Source organism: Ursus maritimus, unplaced genomic scaffold (genome assembly GCF_017311325.1).
Source record: "Ursus maritimus isolate PB19 unplaced genomic scaffold, ASM1731132v1 scaffold_30, whole genome shotgun sequence".
NCBI classification, from domain to species: Eukaryota; Metazoa; Chordata; class Mammalia; order Carnivora; family Ursidae; genus Ursus; species Ursus maritimus.
In genome coordinates, this window is record NW_024425564.1 from 34,911,475 (window position 1) to 34,931,727 (window position 20,253).

At 45.1% G+C, this 20,253-nt stretch overlaps 1 protein-coding gene across 1 annotated transcript in view; it reads left to right on the forward strand.

The window, feature by feature from the left end:
- DAAM2 (dishevelled associated activator of morphogenesis 2) overlaps positions 1 to 20,253 on the forward strand; it is a 62,199-nt gene that overhangs the window by 10,203 nt on the left and 31,743 nt on the right. The window contains exons 3-10 of the mRNA XM_008710383.2: positions 349 to 423; positions 877 to 971; positions 3,832 to 4,165; positions 5,017 to 5,127; positions 6,276 to 6,379; positions 7,498 to 7,564; positions 8,631 to 8,748; positions 10,779 to 10,917. Of these exons, the coding sequence (XP_008708605.1) occupies positions 349 to 423; positions 877 to 971; positions 3,832 to 4,165; positions 5,017 to 5,127; positions 6,276 to 6,379; positions 7,498 to 7,564; positions 8,631 to 8,748; positions 10,779 to 10,917 (1,043 nt within the window). The remainder of the gene's footprint in view (positions 1 to 348; positions 424 to 876; positions 972 to 3,831; positions 4,166 to 5,016; positions 5,128 to 6,275; positions 6,380 to 7,497; positions 7,565 to 8,630; positions 8,749 to 10,778; positions 10,918 to 20,253) is intronic.

Genomic DNA, 20,253 nt, shown 5'->3' on the forward strand with positions numbered 1-20,253 from the left:
CACAGGCACAAAATTATATTTTCTTAAGAAGCAAACAAATAAAGAGAGAACAGGTATAATAGGGGGAAGAAAGAATTTATTTTTAATTATATATGTTGTTCATTGAAAGTGCATATAGCAGTGTGATTTCTGCCCGTGTCATTGGCTGGTCGGTGCTCATTCAGTGCTCATTATCTGCATTTCACCAAGGAAGAAATGGAAGCCTGGACAGATTTTGTAATTTCCTCAAAGTTATCCCTGTCTGGGTGGGGCTGGAAAGTGAATCTGCTAACACGAAATGAGCCTCAGGACCTCAGGCCATGGGCCTATCTTGCCAGTTGGTCCATACAGTCTTTCTTCTTGTTCCAGGAGCAGGAGGACCCCAACAAGCTGGCAACCAGCTGGCCTGATTATTACATCGACCGCATCAACTCTATGGCTGCTGTGAGCAATGGCTCCTCCCCTGCCCTCGCCCCCTCCCCGGAAAAGCCATGGGGAAGAGTGGTCCTCCCACATCTTTCACTGCACTTCACACCCCCCTCAGTGGGGATCAGCAGCTTTCCAGTTATACCCGAGATTTTTAAATCATAATCCCTCCCTTCTCTGTGTGACTCTAGAGGTCCCCAACCGTTTAAACATTTATTAATCATTTGTATATCACACAGTCTTGGGAAACAGGCTGAGCTAATAATTCTACCCATTCCACAGATGAGGAAAGTGAAGTCTGGCACTGGAATCTGGGTCTTCTCAGAATCTGACCTTCTTAGTGAACCATTCCTTGAGGCCCCACCCTTCCTGAGTCAAGGGTGGCTCCTGAGTCACACCTGGGCTGGGGGGTGCAGGGAGCTGGGGCTCAGGCAGCCCAGCAGGACCTCCGCCCCTTTCCACCTGCCTCAGATGCAGAGTCTGTATGCCTTTGATGAGGAAGAGACAGAGATGAGGAACCAAGTTGTGGAAGACCTGAAGACTGCTCTCCGGACACAGCCCATGAGGTGACTCATTGTGTTTCCCCTCCCACTTCCTTCCACATCCTTTCACTTGGTGGTCCCCCTCAACTTCCTGAAGCTTCACTCAATGCTCTGCTCCCATCCCAGTCCCCTTGCTGGCTCCACCTTCCAGCATCCCCTAGAATTCCCTGCACTCTGCTCCACTTCCTGCCTCCTACAACTCTTTTCTCTGAGGAGGTGGGAGGCTGCCAGAGGTTGGGCATGTGAGGGACCAGGGCAGAGAGCAGAGGAATGTGGCATAAACCTCAGGTCCTGAAGAGCTATCTGGGCAGAAATTGAAGGCAGGTACTTGTTCTTCTTGGGAGAACAAAATGGGAGAGAAGGTGGCCTTATGGACGAGGTGTGTAAGAAAGAGCTCTGATGACTGCTCGGGCCATGAAGGAGAGCGGTGTGGGAGAGAGATACTCCAACCACTAGGGGGAGATGTGGTGTCTGTGGAGGTGATTCCACCACGTGCAGGAGTGATGCAGGCCAGGAAAAGGGAATGATTTTGAGAAGAGGGACCCTTCCCCCTTCCCCGACCACACTGCGCAAACGTCCAAAGTGGACCAAGAACCACAAGTTCTCCTCGTGCCTGGGAGCTGGCTTGTAGCTGCTTGTGGGAGTTGACTATTAAATTATCAGCAGTTTTGCAAGCTGCTTGTTAAACGTAGCTATGATTAGAATATAAGTTATATAAACTTAAAACGAAATAAATCATACCAAAACCAAAAGTAATAAATACTTGAAACTTTTCACTCCCTAATTACCTAATGGTCTTACTACACTTTAGTTTTATGTATGCTCTTGACTGTTATATATGCTCTTGAGTTTATATTCACTGTATATGCACGGTGGATACACAGCTGACCCTGAACAAGGTGGGTGTTTGGGATGCCAACCCCCATGCAGTCAAAAATATACATATAACTTTTGACTCCCCCAAAACCTAACTACTAACAGTCTACCATTGACCAGCAGCCTTACCAATAACATAAACAGTTGATTAACACATATTTTATATGTGATATGTATTATATACTGTATTCTTACAACAACATAAGCTAGAGAAAAGAAACTGGTAAGAAAATCATAAGGAAAATCTGCTCACAGTATTGTACTGTGTTGATTGAAACATTTCCATGTAAGTGGACCTACACAGTTCAAACCTGTTTTATTCAAGGATCAACTGCACTATGAATGTTGGGTCTCTTCCCAACTCCAAGTTCAATGATGTCACTTTGATAGCTTGAAATCAGCTATGCTGGGAATATTTATACTGTGGAAATTGGCAAACACTACAATCAATCCTTTTTTTCTTTCTCCAGAGAACCAGTTGTTAAATGTTTACCAGCATACCGGTCTGCGTGTGTGTGTGTGTGTGTGTGTGTGTGTGTGTGTGGTCTGGGCTGAGCTGCTACTTTGGGAGCCTGGGACTAGAGTCTCAGGAGAATGGGAGCACCTTAATTCCAGTTGTGGTTCAGGGGCTGGGGCGCTTATGGGAATGGGGTGCAGGAAGGATGAGGACATCGAGAAGGAGAGGGATTGAGGGAGGTTTGCCAGATTTGTCTCCCACTTCAATTTACTTTTCTTTCCCTTAACAAAGTTCTGATTACAAAAGTTACACATAGTCATGGTGGAAATTCTGCAGAATATGGAAAAGCATGTAATAGAAACAAATAATACCTATTTTAACAACTTGAGAGTATATTCCATTTTGTAGACATATTTGTATAATAATATGGAAATACACAAATACACTTGGGACCAAATGCATTAACTATATGCAACAGTTCCCTCAGCTCCATTTATGACATTTCCTTAGGTCATTACTGTTTACAAAATCAAGTGTTCTAAGCCTCTTTGTGTGTATGCGTGTGTGAAAGCCCATGTGCCATGGATGACTTTGGCACCAGATGAAACCTATTGACTGCTTATCAGAATGATGTTTTAAAATAATAAAATAGATAAGATGAAAAGAAAGAACCAACTAAACTGAAATATAGTTACCAAATATGAAGCATTGTGAGATAGCTATTAATGTGTTTCTTTATGCCTTAAGCAGCAAGAACTAGCAACCACCATGATTTTGAAGTGCTGATGAGTGGAAATGATAGTCTGAGACACCTGCAACAACTACAATTTCATATTAAAATAGCTGATTTCTTTGGGTGACAAAGTCACAGGTTCTGCTAATACCACTGTAGTTTATTGCCCACATTCATCATAGGAGCAAATGATACATTTCAGGTAGACGTTACCAAAAATAAAAGTGTGACTTCTTTTTCCCATCCAAGTTTATGGACCCCTGCAAGTTAGCCATTGACTCCTTAGGGGAACACAGACTCTAGGTTAAGAACCCCTGAACTAAATGGTTTTTAATGCTTTCTGTTAATATTCAAGATGACTTAGCTATTTTCTTAAGGGTCTCTTGAAGAGCGCATTCCCCAGCCTTGGTCCCATGACTCAGTGACTCTGATGGTCCCCCTGTCTGGAAGTCTCTTTGTCTTCTGACTGTAATTCTCTTAATTCCCATCCTCTCTGGAGATGAATGTTCAGGTTTAACAGCCATGATAATTATAGTAATAATTACTACGATCATTCCCTTCACGTGTACAGCATCACAGTTATGCACCTGACAGTCAATGACCTGCAAATGCACAGTATTTGAGGTTCAAATAAGGCACGAGTCTCCTGTGAGGGTGATAGGATTTCAATGCCTTAGATAAACTCACTGAATGAACCGAGCGTCTGCTGAGCTGGGACACAGCGTTACACAGGTGCTGGGGTAACTATTTGCGAAGTGTATACAGAATAATATGCAAATTCGGGATACCTGTTGTGCTAATGGCATTGGCCTGGACAGGTTTGTGACACGCTTCATTGAGCTGGACGGTTTGACCTGTCTGCTGAATTTCCTCCGGAGCATGGACCACGCCACCTGCGAAAGTCGCATCCACACCTCCCTCATCGGTTGCATCAAGGCTCTGATGAACAACTCCCAGGGGCGGGCTCATGTGCTGGCACAGCCCGAGGCCATCAGCACCATTGCACAGAGTCTGCGCACAGAGAACAGCAAGACCAAGGTGGCCGTGCTGGAGATCCTGGGCGCCGTGTGCCTGGTGCCTGGCGGCCACAAGAAGGTGCTGCAGGCCATGCTCCACTACCAGGTGTATGCAGCTGAGCGGACACGCTTTCAGGTGAGGGGTCTAGCTGAGGGCTTACATAGAAAAGATGTACGGGACCTTAAGAGATATGGGTTTGCCTGGGAAAATGGACTCCTCACTAGACCATGGGTTCCTTGAGGCTGGATTATCAGTCTATGGCTTTACATCTCTGAGCCCAGTGCCTGGCAAATCACAGCGGCTCAGTCAAAAATTAAATTGAAGGACGTTGCTGGGGCCAAGATTTTAGCCCTATGCCTGGGCCAGCGCTTACTATGGGGACCCCGAGAACAGCGCTGGATACTTGGCCATGCTATTCTCCTTTCTTCTCCCTGAACTACCCCAGAAAAGTAATGAGATAGTAAGTATAAACTGTCTTATGTAGAGAAAGTATCAATAGATCTAAACGGTCACTACAAACGCTATGGTTCATCCACCAGTATAGGGTATTTGTATATTCTGTCATCAAACATTTGTAAGCACTTACTCTGTGCAGAAAGTGGCCCCTGACCCTTTGCGGAACATGCATAAAAGGCAGTGTCCATGCTGTCAAGGAGTGGGGCAGGAAGATTTATGAGCTATAAGCAGCTGGAGCTGTAAACAGCTCTGAAGTGCTGAAGCAGCATTTTGGCACTGCCCTACAAAATAAACTTAAGCCCTGGAGGTGAGTGGCAGGACTGAGACTGAGGTGTGGAGAGGCAAAGGACGCTCCTTGGAAAAGCTGAGCTTTCAGGAAGGTGCAGGGTGCAGGGTAAACTGGATAGATTGGGGAGAGTAAGCACGTGGGGGCACGCTAGGCAGTTGGAATGGTGGGAGCACAGGCACAGAGGCTGGACTTGTAGAATCCTGAGCCCGCCTTTCCTCTCTTGTCCTGCCTTTTCATCCAGACACTGCTGAATGAGCTAGACCGAAGTTTGGGCCGGTACCGGGATGAAGTGAATCTGAAAACAGCCATCATGTCCTTCATCAACGCCGTCCTCAATGCTGGAGCAGGAGAGGTGAGGCATCTTCTCTTTGCTCTTACCATTCCTGGACTTTCTGCCCATGGGGGAGTGTGTGCAAGTGCCTCCTGGGGATGTAGCAGAGGGAAGGGGCCAAGACTTCTGGTTGGCGCTACTGCCACTGCCATCATTGTCTTCAGAATAACTTTATCAACTCTTGCCTCCATCCCTGGGGGCTGAGAAAGAATAGATTGTCACGAATCTTGCTGTCATGAGGGGTTCTTGTGGAGTTTCTTGCATGGGTAGCATTGTGCATTATGTGCTGGCTTAGGGTGGTGGGAGGAGGGCAAGTGTAGGCCCTTCTCTCTAGAGTTTTCTAAAGACCTGCTTCTGGACTGGTTTCTGAGTTGGCTGGTCATGCCCTCTAGCACCTTCTGTGAGGAGGTATGGCTTCTGATTTTCCTTACTGTGGGGTCAGAATGGGATTCTCAGACTGTAAAAATAGCAACAGTTGAAGAAGAGCTTGAAGAGCAGATGAACTCCCCAAATTCTAAGGGAATCAGATGCCTCAATCAAAGTCACTTTGTTCAAGGTCAAAAGGGGCAATTTAATGATCTCTATTTTCTCCCTCTTATCTGCTAGCACACTTTTCTTGCAACCAGTCCTGATGAGTTAAGTTAGGAGAGGTGGGTTGGGAGAGCGATCTGTCCCCGAGATGCTGACATCACCCTTGTCAATACTAGCCATACTAATCTATTCTGATTAGTTGGTAACCATACTTCATCAGGTAATTCTTAATGTAATATCACCCCTGTCAGTAAGTAATATCATTCCCATTTTACAGAAGAGAAAACTAAGGCTTTCCCCAAATCACAAAACTAGTGAGTGTCAGAGCAGGGATTTGAACCAAGATCTGCCTGAAATCAAAGCTACGTTTTACATTACTCTACGCTGCCATTCTTTGATGCCAAAGGCTGAGAAAACTGGTAAGGGACTTGAAGGAAGTGAGGCAGGAGACCTAATGGGAATAAATAACAAGGTCAAGTGTGTCTCCTCCTGCCCTTTCTTGGAACTCTGGACTTGAGGCAGTTCCAGAGGGGTTGCTGCAGGGGATGTAGTGGGACCATGACTGGAGTGGGTCCACTGGGGACTCTTGTGGAAGAGCCACTAGCCAATAAGTCTGGCCTTCCCTTGGTGACCCCCAGGATAACCTAGAGTTCCGTCTTCATCTACGGTACGAGTTCCTGATGCTGGGGATCCAACCTGTGATTGACAAACTCCGGCAGCACGAGAATGCCATCCTGGACAAGTAAGGCCAAAGACACCCATCCCTGCTGTGGATGTATGGGGACAGTGCCTCAGCTGGGGATGATCAGGACTTTCAAGGAGGCTGCCCTTCCCACTGGAGACCACCTGCCATACCCAGTATCAACTCAGAATCAGCTCTGGCGGCGGGGAGGTGGACCGCTCTCCCACCCTCTTGTCCCACATCCTACTCATGTCCCTGCCTGCTCTCTTTGCTGACCTGCTTTCTCATCTCTGATGTTATAGGCGGGTGGCCCCAGTAGTCCTCAACTGTGGCAGTACTTCCCCAGGGTGGGGGGCATTTGGAAACATATGGGGGTGTTCTTTGGTTTTCAGACTGGCTGCTTGGGGGACACTAACTGGTATTAGTTGTTGGAAACCAGGAATACTAACCATCCTGAAGGGCACTCTTGCTGAACAAGGAAATTGCCATACTCCAAATGGAAGCCATAAAGGCCTTTGTTAATTAAAGGGCACAATTAAATTCCTATGTATTCCTTAATTCAAATTAAGTTCCTGTCTGTCCCCCCTGGTTCTGTCCCATTGGTACAGACTATTTTATTGCACTGGGTCTTAAGGGAGACAGGATGGGTCCTTTTGAAGTGGAGTTGGGGAGTGGATGGGGTAAAAAATGAGAGAGATTGGCTTTGAAGTTTGACATGGGGACAGTACGAGAACCCTGGTGAAGGCAAAGCACTAGTCCTTGACTGGGTGATTTTACCCCCAGGGAACATTTGGCTAAGCCTGGAGACATTTTTGTTGTCACGACTTGAAAGGTGGGGGCTGCTACTGGTATCTAGTGGGTAGAGATCAGAAATGCCATTGAACCTTCTGCCTCCCACAACCAAGGACAATCTAGCACCAGATAGCAATAGTGCCAAAATTGAGAAAGCCTGATATAATGTGATGGGACTCCAGGCTGGCCTCCCTGAGGAAGGGACATGGGATTATATAAAGGAGGAAAGTGTTGGCCTTCAGACAGGTGGCTTCTTTTCGGTTTTGCCTTGGCCTCACCTGAATGAGGCTTTCAGATTTAGTTCACTGGGGAGTTGAAGGGGCTAACCCTCAAACAAGGACATCATAGAATTAATATCTACTTTCTCTATCCCCCATCCTATCTAGGCATTTAGACTTCTTCGAGATGGTCCGGAATGAGGATGACCTGGAGCTAGCCAGGAGGTTTGACATGGTGAGAAGTCTACAGGGATGGGGCGACTGCAGTGGGGTCCCAGGTGGCCCCACTGCCTCTTCTCCAGATCCCGTGTTGTGGTAGGTCCAGTGTTGGCTGGTTTCCCTGGTGAGTGGCCCTATAACCAGGTCCTACTTCTGCAGCCTGGCAGTGTGTTGGCTCTGCGGGGGCCTCAGCTGGCAGGCCTTACCTGGTAGTGCATCTCCTCTGCTGGGAGATCGTAGCCCCCAAAGGAAAGAGGGCCATCTCTCACACAGGATTAGTGTCAAATGCCTCTCCTGAGCTGCTCTCTTCCTGCCTTCCAGCAATTTCCTGAGTGCCCTCTCCTGTTACCAACCAGATCATGCTTTGCAAACAGGATTGTCTTTTCATTCCAGCCTCAATAACCCTGAAAATACACAATTTTGCTGCTTAAATATTGTATTATAAAATCTCTATTCAAATAGAAACCTACTTCTGGTGGTGTTGCAGTCACCGAGCACCATCCCATTATATTGTCACACAAGCCCTGGATTTATAGTAAGGAGATTGAGATTAGCTTGCCTGTGGTCACACAGTGAGAGAGTAGATCTGGGGTTTAAACCCAGGTTGTGTGGAACTATGCTACGTGGTCCTTGAATCATCTATGCCCTTGTCCCCTTCCCTTAGTTTGAATCAGTAGTTCTCAACCAGGAGTGACTTTGCTTCCTCCTTCCCCTGTAGACAATTTGCAATACTTGGAGACATTTTTTGTTGTCACAACTGGTGCAGGGAGAATGCCACTGGCATCTGATAGATATGGTCCAAGGATGCTGTGGAACAGCTTACAGTGAACAGGACAGCTCCCAATGACAAAGAATGGTCTGGTCCAAGACCCCAATAGTGCTGAGATTGAGAAATCCTACTTCATATGATTAGGACATATCCTTCCTCCTTTTCTCTGTACCTCTCTTTTTAAGCCTGGGCCAGAAGCAGAAGAAGGAACGTCATCTGGGGGAATGGGGCTCAGTGGATAGAAGTAGGGTTTTCTCCCCTTTTCTTTCATGGCTTGCCCCCTCCCCATCCACTGTGCCCTCCACTCCCTCAGGTCCACATCGACACCAAGAGTGCTTCCCAGATGTTTGAACTGATCCACAAGAAGCTAAAGCACACCGAGGCCTACCCCTGCTTATTGTCTGTCCTACACCACTGCCTGCAGATGCCCTGTGAGTAGCCTGCACTTGCCACTTCCTCACCCAGTCTGAGACTTGGCCTGGGGCAGGTTGAGACAAGGTGTCAGGACTTCCCTGGATTGGTGAGTCTGACTGGGTCTCCCTCTGCCTCTGTCCCCAGGAGCCCTGGCCACAGGACTCAGGCCCTTGTTCTTCCCTATCTCTTTTGGGTCAGGACTTCCAATGTCATCCAGGGGTGACACCCAAGCTGGGGACTTAGCCCTGAAGAATGCTAATGTCCTGGCCTACCAAGCAGTAGCATGGTCACTGAAAATCCAAAGAGCCCTGGCTGTCAGCCTATGACAGGGGAGTGATCAGTCCTCTTGGGAAGCTCCAAAAAAGAAGATTTATGTTTGGGGGAGTAGCACAGATGTAGACTGAGCACACCTTTTTTCAAGGTTTTATCAACTCTTCCATCTAGGCCTTGTGAGCGCCACTTTAACACACTTGCCCCTGCCTCTCTTTGCAAATATCAGATGTCAGTATCCAAGCTTAGCAGATGCTAAGCTCTTAAGATCCAGGTGTGCACAGTGACTGAATAAATTACATATAATCACTAATAGCCACCCCAACATACAATTTGAAATGAGCTGTAACTGTAACATTTGATATTTAAGCTCCTCACAAAACTGAATATTTGGAAGATTAGTATGGCCAGCCATCATGGTCAATCTAGGCAGACTCTCTAGTGGTGGTGATGGTGACATTGGTATTCATGGTGATGGTGGTAATAACTACAGTTTACTATGTACCAACTCTGGGCCATGCATGATGCAAGACCCTTGGGCACAGTGTCTCCAAACCTCAAAATGACTTAAGGATTGTGCATTATTACATCAATTTATAGTGGGTGAACTTGAGGCTGGATGAGTCTGTACATATGAAGGAATTTTTGTTTCTTTGGGGTCACAGCCTTAGATGAAACATACTCTACTTCTGTGAGCCAGTGACCTGGCTTTAACCTGTTTTCCTGGGTGAAAGGTAAATGGAAAACTGTGCCACGTTGCAATGCCTGTGTCAGTGAAATGATGTTGGAAAGGAAAACGGACACAGTAACCTACACCAGGAAGCTATCAGTTCTCCAAAGCTCAGTCCAGAGATCTTCATGGAAGACCTAGGAAGTCCCTGAGAAACCCGACTTCTCCTCTCTCAAGTTCTTGTGTGCGGTGCTCCATGGGCAATGTCAACAGGTCTCTTCTGCCTCAAAACGGGGCTTTGCAGACATGACCTTCCACCTTGTAAGCGTGTGGTTTGGCTTTGAGGTCAGCACCATGCTGGTTGACCTTGTGTGGTGGTCAGTTGAGACAAAGTACTTGGGATCAAGAACTGAGGAAGAGGGGCTTGTGGCTAGCACATGAAAAGAAAGTCCACGTCCCACCAAACCATGGTTACAGAGGATGGAAGTGGGACCCCATGAGGTCAGACACTACACACAAGCTTTTGCCTTCACAGTTCAGGGTCACCTTCACTGAGAAATCTGCCTGGATTCCATTAGCACTTCTCCAACCCATTCTGACTCTCTCTTAGTGCATACCTGTAATGAGTTTCCATTCATCTTTCACTATAGAACAATAGCATAGATATTCCTAAAACCTTTTCTTTTTTTAAATTTCCCTGGAGACTTCATTATTTAGCAGGTAATATTTTGGAGCAGATTTACTTTCTGAAAGGTGATTTTTTTTAGATAATGGAAAAGGCAATTTACATTTGCAAGGCATAGGCTCCTCAGGGTACCTACAGGGAAGAAAGGCAGCCAGGAAGCACTTCAGGGAGTAGAGAATGTGTCTAGAGGATTGACACATTCATAGGAAGTCAGTTGCAGATCACCAAGAAATGACCTCATTTGCGAATCTCCAGCATCAGCATCAGCATCAGTAGCATCATTGCCTCCCCCATCACACTGGGAGCTTGCCAAGGGAGGAAGAGGGCATGCTACACCAGCTTGGGCCCAGGCAGTGACTCTAGGGCAGGGCCCCAGGGGGTTCAAGGGATCACTAAACTTATGATGCCTGTTGTCCTCACAGACAAGCGCAACGGTGGCTACTTCCAGCAGTGGCAGCTCCTGGACCGCATCCTTCAGCAGATTGTCCTCCAGGACGAGAGGGGTGTGGACCCTGACCTGGCTCCCTTGGAGAACTTCAACGTCAAGAACATCGTCAACATGTGAGCAGTGGCCAGCTCTTACCCGCCTTCCTCCTCTTTCCCTGTCTGTCTCCTGCGTGGACTCTCACCAGTGAAACCTCTGTTCCCTCTTATAAACCAGATGCCTCCAAATGCACCTTAAGTAACATGTCCAATAGAGTCCTCTGAGATAGTGGAAATGTTCCATATCTGCCCTATTCAAATGCGGCTACTGAACACTTGACATGTGGATAGTGTAACTAAGGAACTGAATTTAAAATTTTATTTCATTTTAATAAAATTCAGATAGCCATATGACGTGGCTAGTGACTACCATATTGAACAGCACAGGTTTATAGGGGGTGTACTCAGCTTTTTAAAAAAATTTTTTATTTACTTATTTGAGAGAGAGAGAGAATGAACACACAAGCTGGGGGTTGGGAGGAGAGGCAGAGGGAGAAGTAGACTCCCCACTGAGCAGGGAGTCTGACGTGGAGCTCCATCCCAGGATCATGAACTGAGCCAAAGGCAGACATTTAATGGACTGAGCCACCCAGGTGCCCCTGAACTCAGCTTTTAATGATCCATTGAATGGAGTGGGTAGAGGAAGAATTTAAACTTATTAACAACAGTCTGTGTGCTAACCAGTCCTCCAGCTTGATTTTGCATGACCCATGAGCTAAGAATAGTTTTTGCATTTTAAAAGAGTTTTTAGTCTGAGAAACAAACTGAGGGCTTCAGAGGGAGGGGGGTGGGGGAATGGGATAGGCTGGTGATGGGTAGTAAGGAGGGCACGTATTGCATGGTGCGCTGGGTGTTATACGCAACTAATGAATCATCGAACTTTACATCAAAAACCAGGGATGTACTGTATGGTGACTAACATAATATAATAAAAAATATTTAAAAAATAAAAAATAAAAACAAATGAGAATATGTGACAGAAACTGTACCTCATATATAAAACCCAAAATATTTATTCTACCCCTTTAGAGTAAGTTTGCTGATCACTGAAATAGAGCATGGCAATTTAACTAAAGCTGTTAGATAAAGATGTCAGAGCCTAAGGTCTTCTGGCTTATCCTTGACCCTGTGTACTGAGAAACACAGAGAACCAAGTTTAAAGTCACATCAACTAGTAATCAGATGTTATGTTAACACACTAATTTTTAATTTTAAACTTTTAATTAACTTTATTTTTTTTTGAGTTTTAGTTTTATTTATTTATTTTTATTTTTTTAAATGATTTTTTATTATATTATGTTAGTCACCATACAGTACATCCCCGGTTTCCGATGTAAGGCTCGATGATTCATTAGTTGTGTATAACACCCAGTGCACCATGCAATACGTGCCCTCCTTACTACCCATCACCAGTCTATCCCATTCCCCCACCCCCCTCCCCTCTGAGGCCCTCAGTTTGTTTCTCATAGTCCATAGTCTCTCATGCTTCATTCCCCCTTCTGATTACCCCCCCTTTCTTTATCCCTTTCTTCCCCTACTGATCATTCTAGTTCTTATGTTCCATAGATGAGAGAAATCATATGATAGTTGTCTTTCTCTGCTTGACTTATTTCACTTAGCATTATCTCCTCCAGTGCCGTCCATGTTGTAGCAAATGTTGAGAACTCGTTCTTTCTGATAGCTGAGTAATATTCCATTGTATATATGGACCACATCTTCTTAATCCAGTCATCTGTTGAAGGGCATCTCGGCTCTTTCCGCGATTTAGCTATTGTGGACATTGCTGCTATGAACATTGGGGTGTATATGGCCCTTCTCTTTACTACGTCTGTATCTTTGGGGTAAACACCCAGTAGTGCAATGGCTGGATCATAGGGTAGCTCAATTTTTAACTTTTTAAGGGACCTCCACACTGTTTTCCAGAGTGGCTGTACCAACTTGCATTCCCACCAACAATGTAGGAGGGATCCCCTTTCTCTACATCCTCTCCAACAATTGTTGTTTCTTGCCTTGTCTATTTTTGCCATTCTAACTGGCGTAAGGTGGTATCTCAGTGTGGTTTTGATTTGAATTTCCCTGATGGCTAATGATTTTGAACATTTTTTCATGTGTCTGTTAGCCATTTGTATGTCTTCATTGGAAAAGTGTCTGTTCATATCTTCTGCCCATTTTTTGATTTGTTTATTTGTTTCTCGTGTATTGAGTTTGAGAAGTTCTTTGTAGATCTTGGATACCAGTCCTTTATCTGTAGTGTCATTTGCAAATATATTCTCCCATTCCGTGGGCTGCCTCTTAGTTTTTCTGACTGTTTCCTTGGCTGTGCAGAAACTTTTAATCTTGATGAAGTCCCATAAATTCATTTTATCTTTTGTTTCTCTTGCCTTTGGGGATGTGTCATGAAAAAGGTTGCTTTGGCCGATGTCGTAGAGGTTGTTGCCTATGTTCTCCTCTAGAATTTTGATGGATTCCTGTCTCACATCGAGGTCTTTCATCCATTTGGAGTTTATTTTTGTGTATGGTGTGAGAGAGTGGTCAAGTTTCATTCTTTTGCATGTAGCTGTCCAATTTTCCCAGCACCATTTATTGAAGAGACTGTCTTTTTCCCACCGGATGTTTTTTCCTGCTTTATCAAATATTAGTTGCCCAAAGAGCCGAGGGTCCATTTCTGGGCTCTCTATTCTGTTCCATTGGTCTATGTGTCTGTTTTTGTGCCAGTACCATGCTGTCTTTGTGATCACAGCTTTGTAGTACAGCTCGAAATCCGGCATTGTGATGCCCCCAGCTTTGTTTTTCCTTTTCAACAGTTCCTTGGAGATTCGGGGCCTTTTCTGTTTCCATACAAATTTAAGGACTATTTGTTCCAGTTCTTTGAAAAATGTCCTCGGTATTTTGATCGGGATAGCATTGAAAGTGTAGATTGCTCTGGGTAGCATGGACATTTTAACTATGTTAATTCTTCCAATCCATGAGCATGGAATATCTTTCCATCTTTTTATGTCTTCCTCAATGTCTTTCAAGAGTGATTTATAGTTTCTAGAATATAGGTCCTTTACGTCTCTGGTTAAGTTAATTCCAAGGTAACGTATGGTTTTTGGTGCTATTGTAAATGGGATGGATTCCCTAATTTCTCTTTCTTCGGTCTCGTTATTCGTGTATAGAAATGCAACTGATTTCTGAGCATTGATTTTGTATCCCGCCACGTTACTGAATTGCTCTATAACTTCTAATAGTTTGGGAGTGGCTTCTTTTGGGTTTTCCATATAGAGTATCATGTCATCTGCAAAGAGAGACATTTTGACTTCTTCTTTGCCAATTTGAATACCTTTGATCCCTTTTTGTCGTCTGATTGCTGTTGCAAGGACTTCTAGTACTATGTTGAATAATAGTGGCGAGAGTGGGCATCCTTGTCGAGTTCCTGATCTTAAGGGAAAGGCTTCCAGCTTTTCCCCATTGAGAATAATATTTGCAGTAGGCTTTTCATAGATGGCTTTTATGAGATTGAGAAATGTACCTTCTATTCCTACACTCTGAAGGGTTTTAATCAGGAAAGGATGCTGTATTTTGTCAAATGCTTTTTCGGCATCGATTGAGAGGATCATATGGTTCCTGAGTCTTTTCTTGTTGATATGATGTATCACGCTGATTGATTTGCGAATATTGAACCACGCTTGCATCCCAGGTATGAATCCCACTTGATCGTGATGGATAATCCTTTTAATGTACTGTTGGATTCTATTAGCAAGTATCTTGTTGAGGATTTTGGCGTCCATATTCATTAGGGAAATCGGTCTGTAATTCTCCTTTTTGAGGGGGTCTTTGCCTGGTTTGGGGATCAAGGTAATATTGGCCTCATAGAATGAGTTTGGTAGCTTTCCTTCTGTTTCTATTTTTTGAAATAGCTTTAGGAGAATAGGTATTATTTCTTCTTTGAATGTTTGGTAGAATTCCCCAGGAAAACCGTCCGGGCCTGGAGTTTTGTTATTTGGAAGGTTGTTTATCACTGACTCAATTTCTTCATAATTAATTGGCCTGTTTAAGGAATCAATTTCTTCCGGTTTCAATCTTGGTAGTTTATAGGTTTCCAGGAAGGATTCCATCTCTTCCAGATTGCTTAGTTTATTGACAAAAAGCTGTTGATAATAATTTCTAATAATCCTTCCAATTTCAATGGTGTTCGTCATGACCTCTCCTTTTTCATTCATAATTTTAAAAATCTGGGTCCTTTCTCTTTTCTTTTGGATAAGTCTTGCCAGCGGTCTGTCAATTTTATTGATTCTCTCAAAGAACCAGCTTCTAGTCCTGTTGATCTGCTCTACTGTACTTCTGGTTTCTGCTTGATTGATTTCAGCTCTAATTTTGGTCAACTGCTTCCTCGTGCGTGGATTAGGCCTGTCCCTCTGTTGCTGTTCCAGCTTCTTGAGGTGAGAATATAAAAACTACATTTTAGATTTGTCTATTCTTTTGAGTGAGGCGTGGATGGCTATGTATTTCCCCCTTAGGAGTGCCTTTGCAGTATCCCATAGGTTTTGGACTGTTGTATTTTCATTCTCATTGGTCTCCATAAATTGTTTAATTTGATTTTTGATTTCCTGGTTTATCGAGTCATTCCTGAGCAGGATGGTTCTTAGTCTCCAAGTGTTTGAGTTTCTTCCAAATTTTTCCTTGTGGTTGAGTTCCAATTTCAGAGCGTTGTGGTCTGAGAATATGCAGGGGATAATTTCAATCTTTTGGTATCGGTTGAGACCTGTTTTGTGTCCCAGAACATGGTCTATTCTTGAGAATGTTCCATGGGCATTAGAATAGAATGAGTATTCTTTGGTTCTGGGGTGTAGTGTTCTATATATATCTATGAGGTCCAACTCGTCGAGTATGGCATTCAAAGCCTTTGATTCTTTGCTTAGTTTTTGCCAGGGTGTTCTGTCTATTTCTGAGAGTGGAGTGTTGAGGTCCCCTACTATTAATGTATTTTTATTTATATGTCTCTTTATTCTGGTTAAGAGTTGGCTTGTGTATCTTGCTGCTCCCCTGTTGGGGGCATATATATTTATAATTGTCATATCCACTTGTTGAATACTTCCCTTAAGAATAATATAGTGCCCTTCTGCATCTCTAACTATAGTCTGTAGTTTAAAATCCAATTTATCTGATATGAGAATTGCTACCCCAGCTTTCTTTTGAGGTCCATTTGCGTGAAAGATGGTACTCCATCCCCTTACTCTCAGTCTGAATGCATCTTTGGGTTCGAAATGAGTCTCTTGTAGACAGCAAATGGATGGGTCATTTCTTTTTATCCAATCTGCAACCCTGTGGTGTTTTATGGGATGGTTCAAACCATTTACATTAAGACTGATTACTGAGAGATATGATTTTAATGATGCCATGTTGCCAGTAAAGTCTTTGTTTGTATTGGCTGTGACTTTCTGTTCTGTATCACTCTTGGGGCCTTTTTACTTTTATAGAACCCCCCGTAATATCTCCTGTAGGGCTGGTTTTGTGGTTACAAAATTGGTTAGTGACTGGCGATTCTGAAATGTCTTTATTTCTCCATCAATTCTGAATGACAGCCTTGTTGGATAAAGGATCCTTGGTGCATGTTTTTCTCTGAAAGAGCTTTAAATATGCTCCCCCAACCCTTTCTCTCATTCCAGGTCTGTGTAGATAGGTCTGACGTAATTCAGATGCCTTTGCCTTGGTACGTGAGAAATTTCTTTGCCCTGGCCACTTTCAATACTGTATCCTTGGATCTAATATTTGCGAAATGCACTATGACGTGACGTGGCGTAGGTTTGTCGTGGTTGAGCTTGGGAGGGGTCCTCTCTACCTCTTGGACACGAATGTTTGTTTCCCTCGCTAGATTAGGGAAGTTTTCAGCTACAATTTGTTCAAATATCTCTTCTAGACCTCTGTTTATGTCCACCCCCTCGGGGATGCCGATGATTCTAACGTTGGATCCTTTCATTGAGTGTGTAATCTCCCGTAACCTACATTCGTGGGCTTGGATTTTTTTAAGACCACCTTCTATTTTGGTTTTTTCCTCTATTAACCCATCCTCCAATTCACTAACCCGTTCCTCTGCTTCTGTGACCCTGGCCATAAGAGCCTCTAGTTTTGCTTGCATTTGGCTCATAGAATTTTTAATTTCTGTCAGATTCACTCTCATTTCTGTCCTTAGTGATTCTATATTCTCAGTAACCTTTTCGTTAATACTTTTTTCAATTCTACTCATCATTTTGACCATCGTTACTCTGAATTCCATTTCTGATAATTTTGTTACATCCATATCCATTATTTCTGTGGCAGAGGCCACAGACTCACTGTCTTTTCTTTGCTGGGGGGGGCTTCTCCTTCTTGTCATTCTGATGAAGAGAGGTTGCGGGGTTTCCAGAGCCCAAATTATTGACTGGGTCCCAGGCCGTGCCCCTTGTTTTATAGGGATCTTAGGGATGTGGGCTTCTTCTTTAAAGATTTTATTTATTTATTTATGTGGCAGCCAACCAGCGAGAGAGGGAACAGAAGCAGGGGAGTGGGAGAGGAAGAAGCAGGCTCCCAGCGGAGGAGCCCGATGAGGGACTCCTTTCCGGAACGCCGGGATCACGCCCTAAGCCGAAGGCAGGCGCTCAATGACTGCGCCACCCAGGCACCCCGGGTTGTGGGCTTCTTGATTTTTCAGCCTGCCTTCTGTGTTCTGGGGGAGGGGCCTGCTGCGCCGATACTCAGGCAACCCTGTTTGGGTAGAGTCTCCGTGTCACCTGCGAGGGGGGATGGGGACGGGCACGCTGTGAGCCGGTATTTCCAGGCTTTTGTTCTCTGGTGGCTTTCCCTCGCGGTCTGCTGTGCCTCTTCTGAGAGTCAGAGCAGCAGAGGCTGAATTGTCACAGAACAGAGGGATTGTGGCCCATTCTCCACTGATGGTCTGGCCACTTTAACTCCGTTACTGTTGGTGCTGCTCAACCCTGCAGTGTCCCGGGATGTGTGCCCCACACCTGGCATCCCTGCCCTCACTTCCAGGGCTGGCGCGTCTCTGTCCTTTGTGTTTCTAACGCCGCCAGCTGCCCCCGCGCTCCCGGATCTCCCGGTCTTAGTCTATGCCCGGTGAGCACACCGGGATTCCGGAGTTCCGTGAGAAGCCTGGTGGCGCGTGCACCCGGTTCAGGGTCTCAGTCTGCTGTTTCGTGGGTGCCGACCGCGAGTCCACCCGCTCCCCTGTGCAGGTGGCCCACCAGCCGCCAGCCGCCCTGCGCGCACTCCGGGGGCTCCCGGTCTCAGTCTGGATCCAGTGAGTGCACCAGGATTCCGGTGTTCCACGAGATGCCTGGTGGCGCACGTTCCCGGCTCACGGTCTCAGTCCGCTCTCTCATGGTGCCGGTCCATGAGTCCGCCTGCTCCCCCGTGCAGGTGGCTGCCGCTTCCCGGTGCCCGAATGCAGCGACTCCCTCCCCCTTCCGTATATCTTCCGATATCTGTGCGCGGTTTACAGCTCCCCTCTTCGTACCTCAATACTCAGCGCTGGAGATGTTCATTTGTAGAGATCCAGATGCATCATCCTGCGTCTCAGGCTGATTCCGTGGTTATTTAGGCTGGTCTGGTACCTATCCAGCTCGACTCAGGGGACCGGCTGAAAAAGGGGTCCCCTACTGCTCCGCCATCTTAACTCTCTCTCCTGAGTTTTAGTTTTAATTTTCAGTTAGTTAACATAGAGTGTTACGTTAGTTTCAGGTGTGCAGTGTCGTGATTCAGCAATTCCTACATCACCCGGTGCTCATCATGACAAGTGCACTCCGTAATCCCCATCACCTATTTCATCCATCCCTCTGTCCCCTCCCCTCTGGCAGTTTCTCCGCTATAGTTAAGAGTCTGTTTCTTGATTTGTCCCTTTCTCTTTCCCTTTTTTCCCTTTGCTCATTTGATTTGTTTCTTAAATTCCATCTATGAGTGAAATCATATGATATTTGTCTTTCTCTGACTTATTTTATTTAGCATTATACTCTGTAGCTCCATCCATGTCATTGCATATGGCAAGATTTCATCCTTCTTATAACTGCATAATAGTCCATCGTTTAAATATACCACATTTTCTTTATCCAATCACCAATTGATGGACACTTGGGCTGCTTCCATACCTTGGCTTTTGTAAATAATGCTGCTGTGAATGAAAGTCTGATCCAGTTGCCCTTTGAGGAGATAAATTGGCTCTCAAGGATTCATGGTGTCACTTTCCAAAGCCAGATAGAAAATGATTTTTGAACTATTTGTGCTACTGTTTTCGTTTGCAGAAGTAGTTGGGTATTGATGTAGTTAATCTTATCTGGTATGCTGGACAAGTGCAACTAGCAAAGTAATCAAATGTAACTTTATTTCTGATTTTTATTTTTGTTTTCTACCAATTCTTTAGACTATTTAGTGGGGAAGCTTTTCCTCTGCCAGAGGATGAAAATGCCTCAGGTCCAATGAAGTTTTTCCTTCCTCTTGGGCAATGGAAGTCCTAAGATCATTTTAAGCCACCAACATAGTCTTAAATCTGCAACTAGAAGGACTAGTCCCAGATGTGAACCATGTGAATTCTAGATTTGATTTAGTCTTAAATCTCTCTCTTCCCTGGACTGGGGCTGGAAGGTGCAGTGGGAAGGGCATGTGTGATGATTGGCTTTCTTTCTCTGTTCTGTTTTTCTTCTAACACATTCTACAAACATACCCCCTTCTGTTAGCTAACCAGTTTTTAACCCCCTATCAGAGGCAGTGCAGGGGCAGGAAGGAGAAGTGGAAAAGACCTTACTTGATCAGGTAACTTAGTAAACAGGCTTCTTCCTATTCTCTGGCCTTGGCACATGAGTAAAGACATGAATTATTTCTGGGATCTTCTGAAGCTCTTTGCTGCATGCCTCTCGCTATAAGACCCTGGTCAGTGGCCATTTAGGCCTTTTTATCCCCTGGGACTGGTTGGTACCATCCCTTCCATCAGCTCCTGATTCACTAGCAATCTAGTACACAATGGCACAATGTTCAAGTGTCCTATTTTCTGCTAGGTGGACATTTTGGATAGGACTTAAAATGGCATCAGCCCGATTTCTCCATGATGCTTACATCCAGTCCATGAGAAACCCTCATGCAAACTCTGTGCCAACAAACAGCACCACTCTTCTGGTTAATGTTTCTTCACTCTTTGGACCTGCCTGGCCCCAAGTTGGACCCCAGTCCACCATGCCTCCCTCCTGACTTCAGGGAATGTGGGTCAGAACTCTCTGAATGTGTCCAAAGAAGCCAGTGGATGATGGTGAAGGAGGTAGCACCTCCAAGAAGGACAGCATTGGCTCTCTCCAAAGAACAGTCTTCACAAATTATGTCCCCTTCCATACTCTGTCCCCTCTTTATATCCTTGATCTGATTGAGGAGGCTAAGATCCATGGATCTAACTCT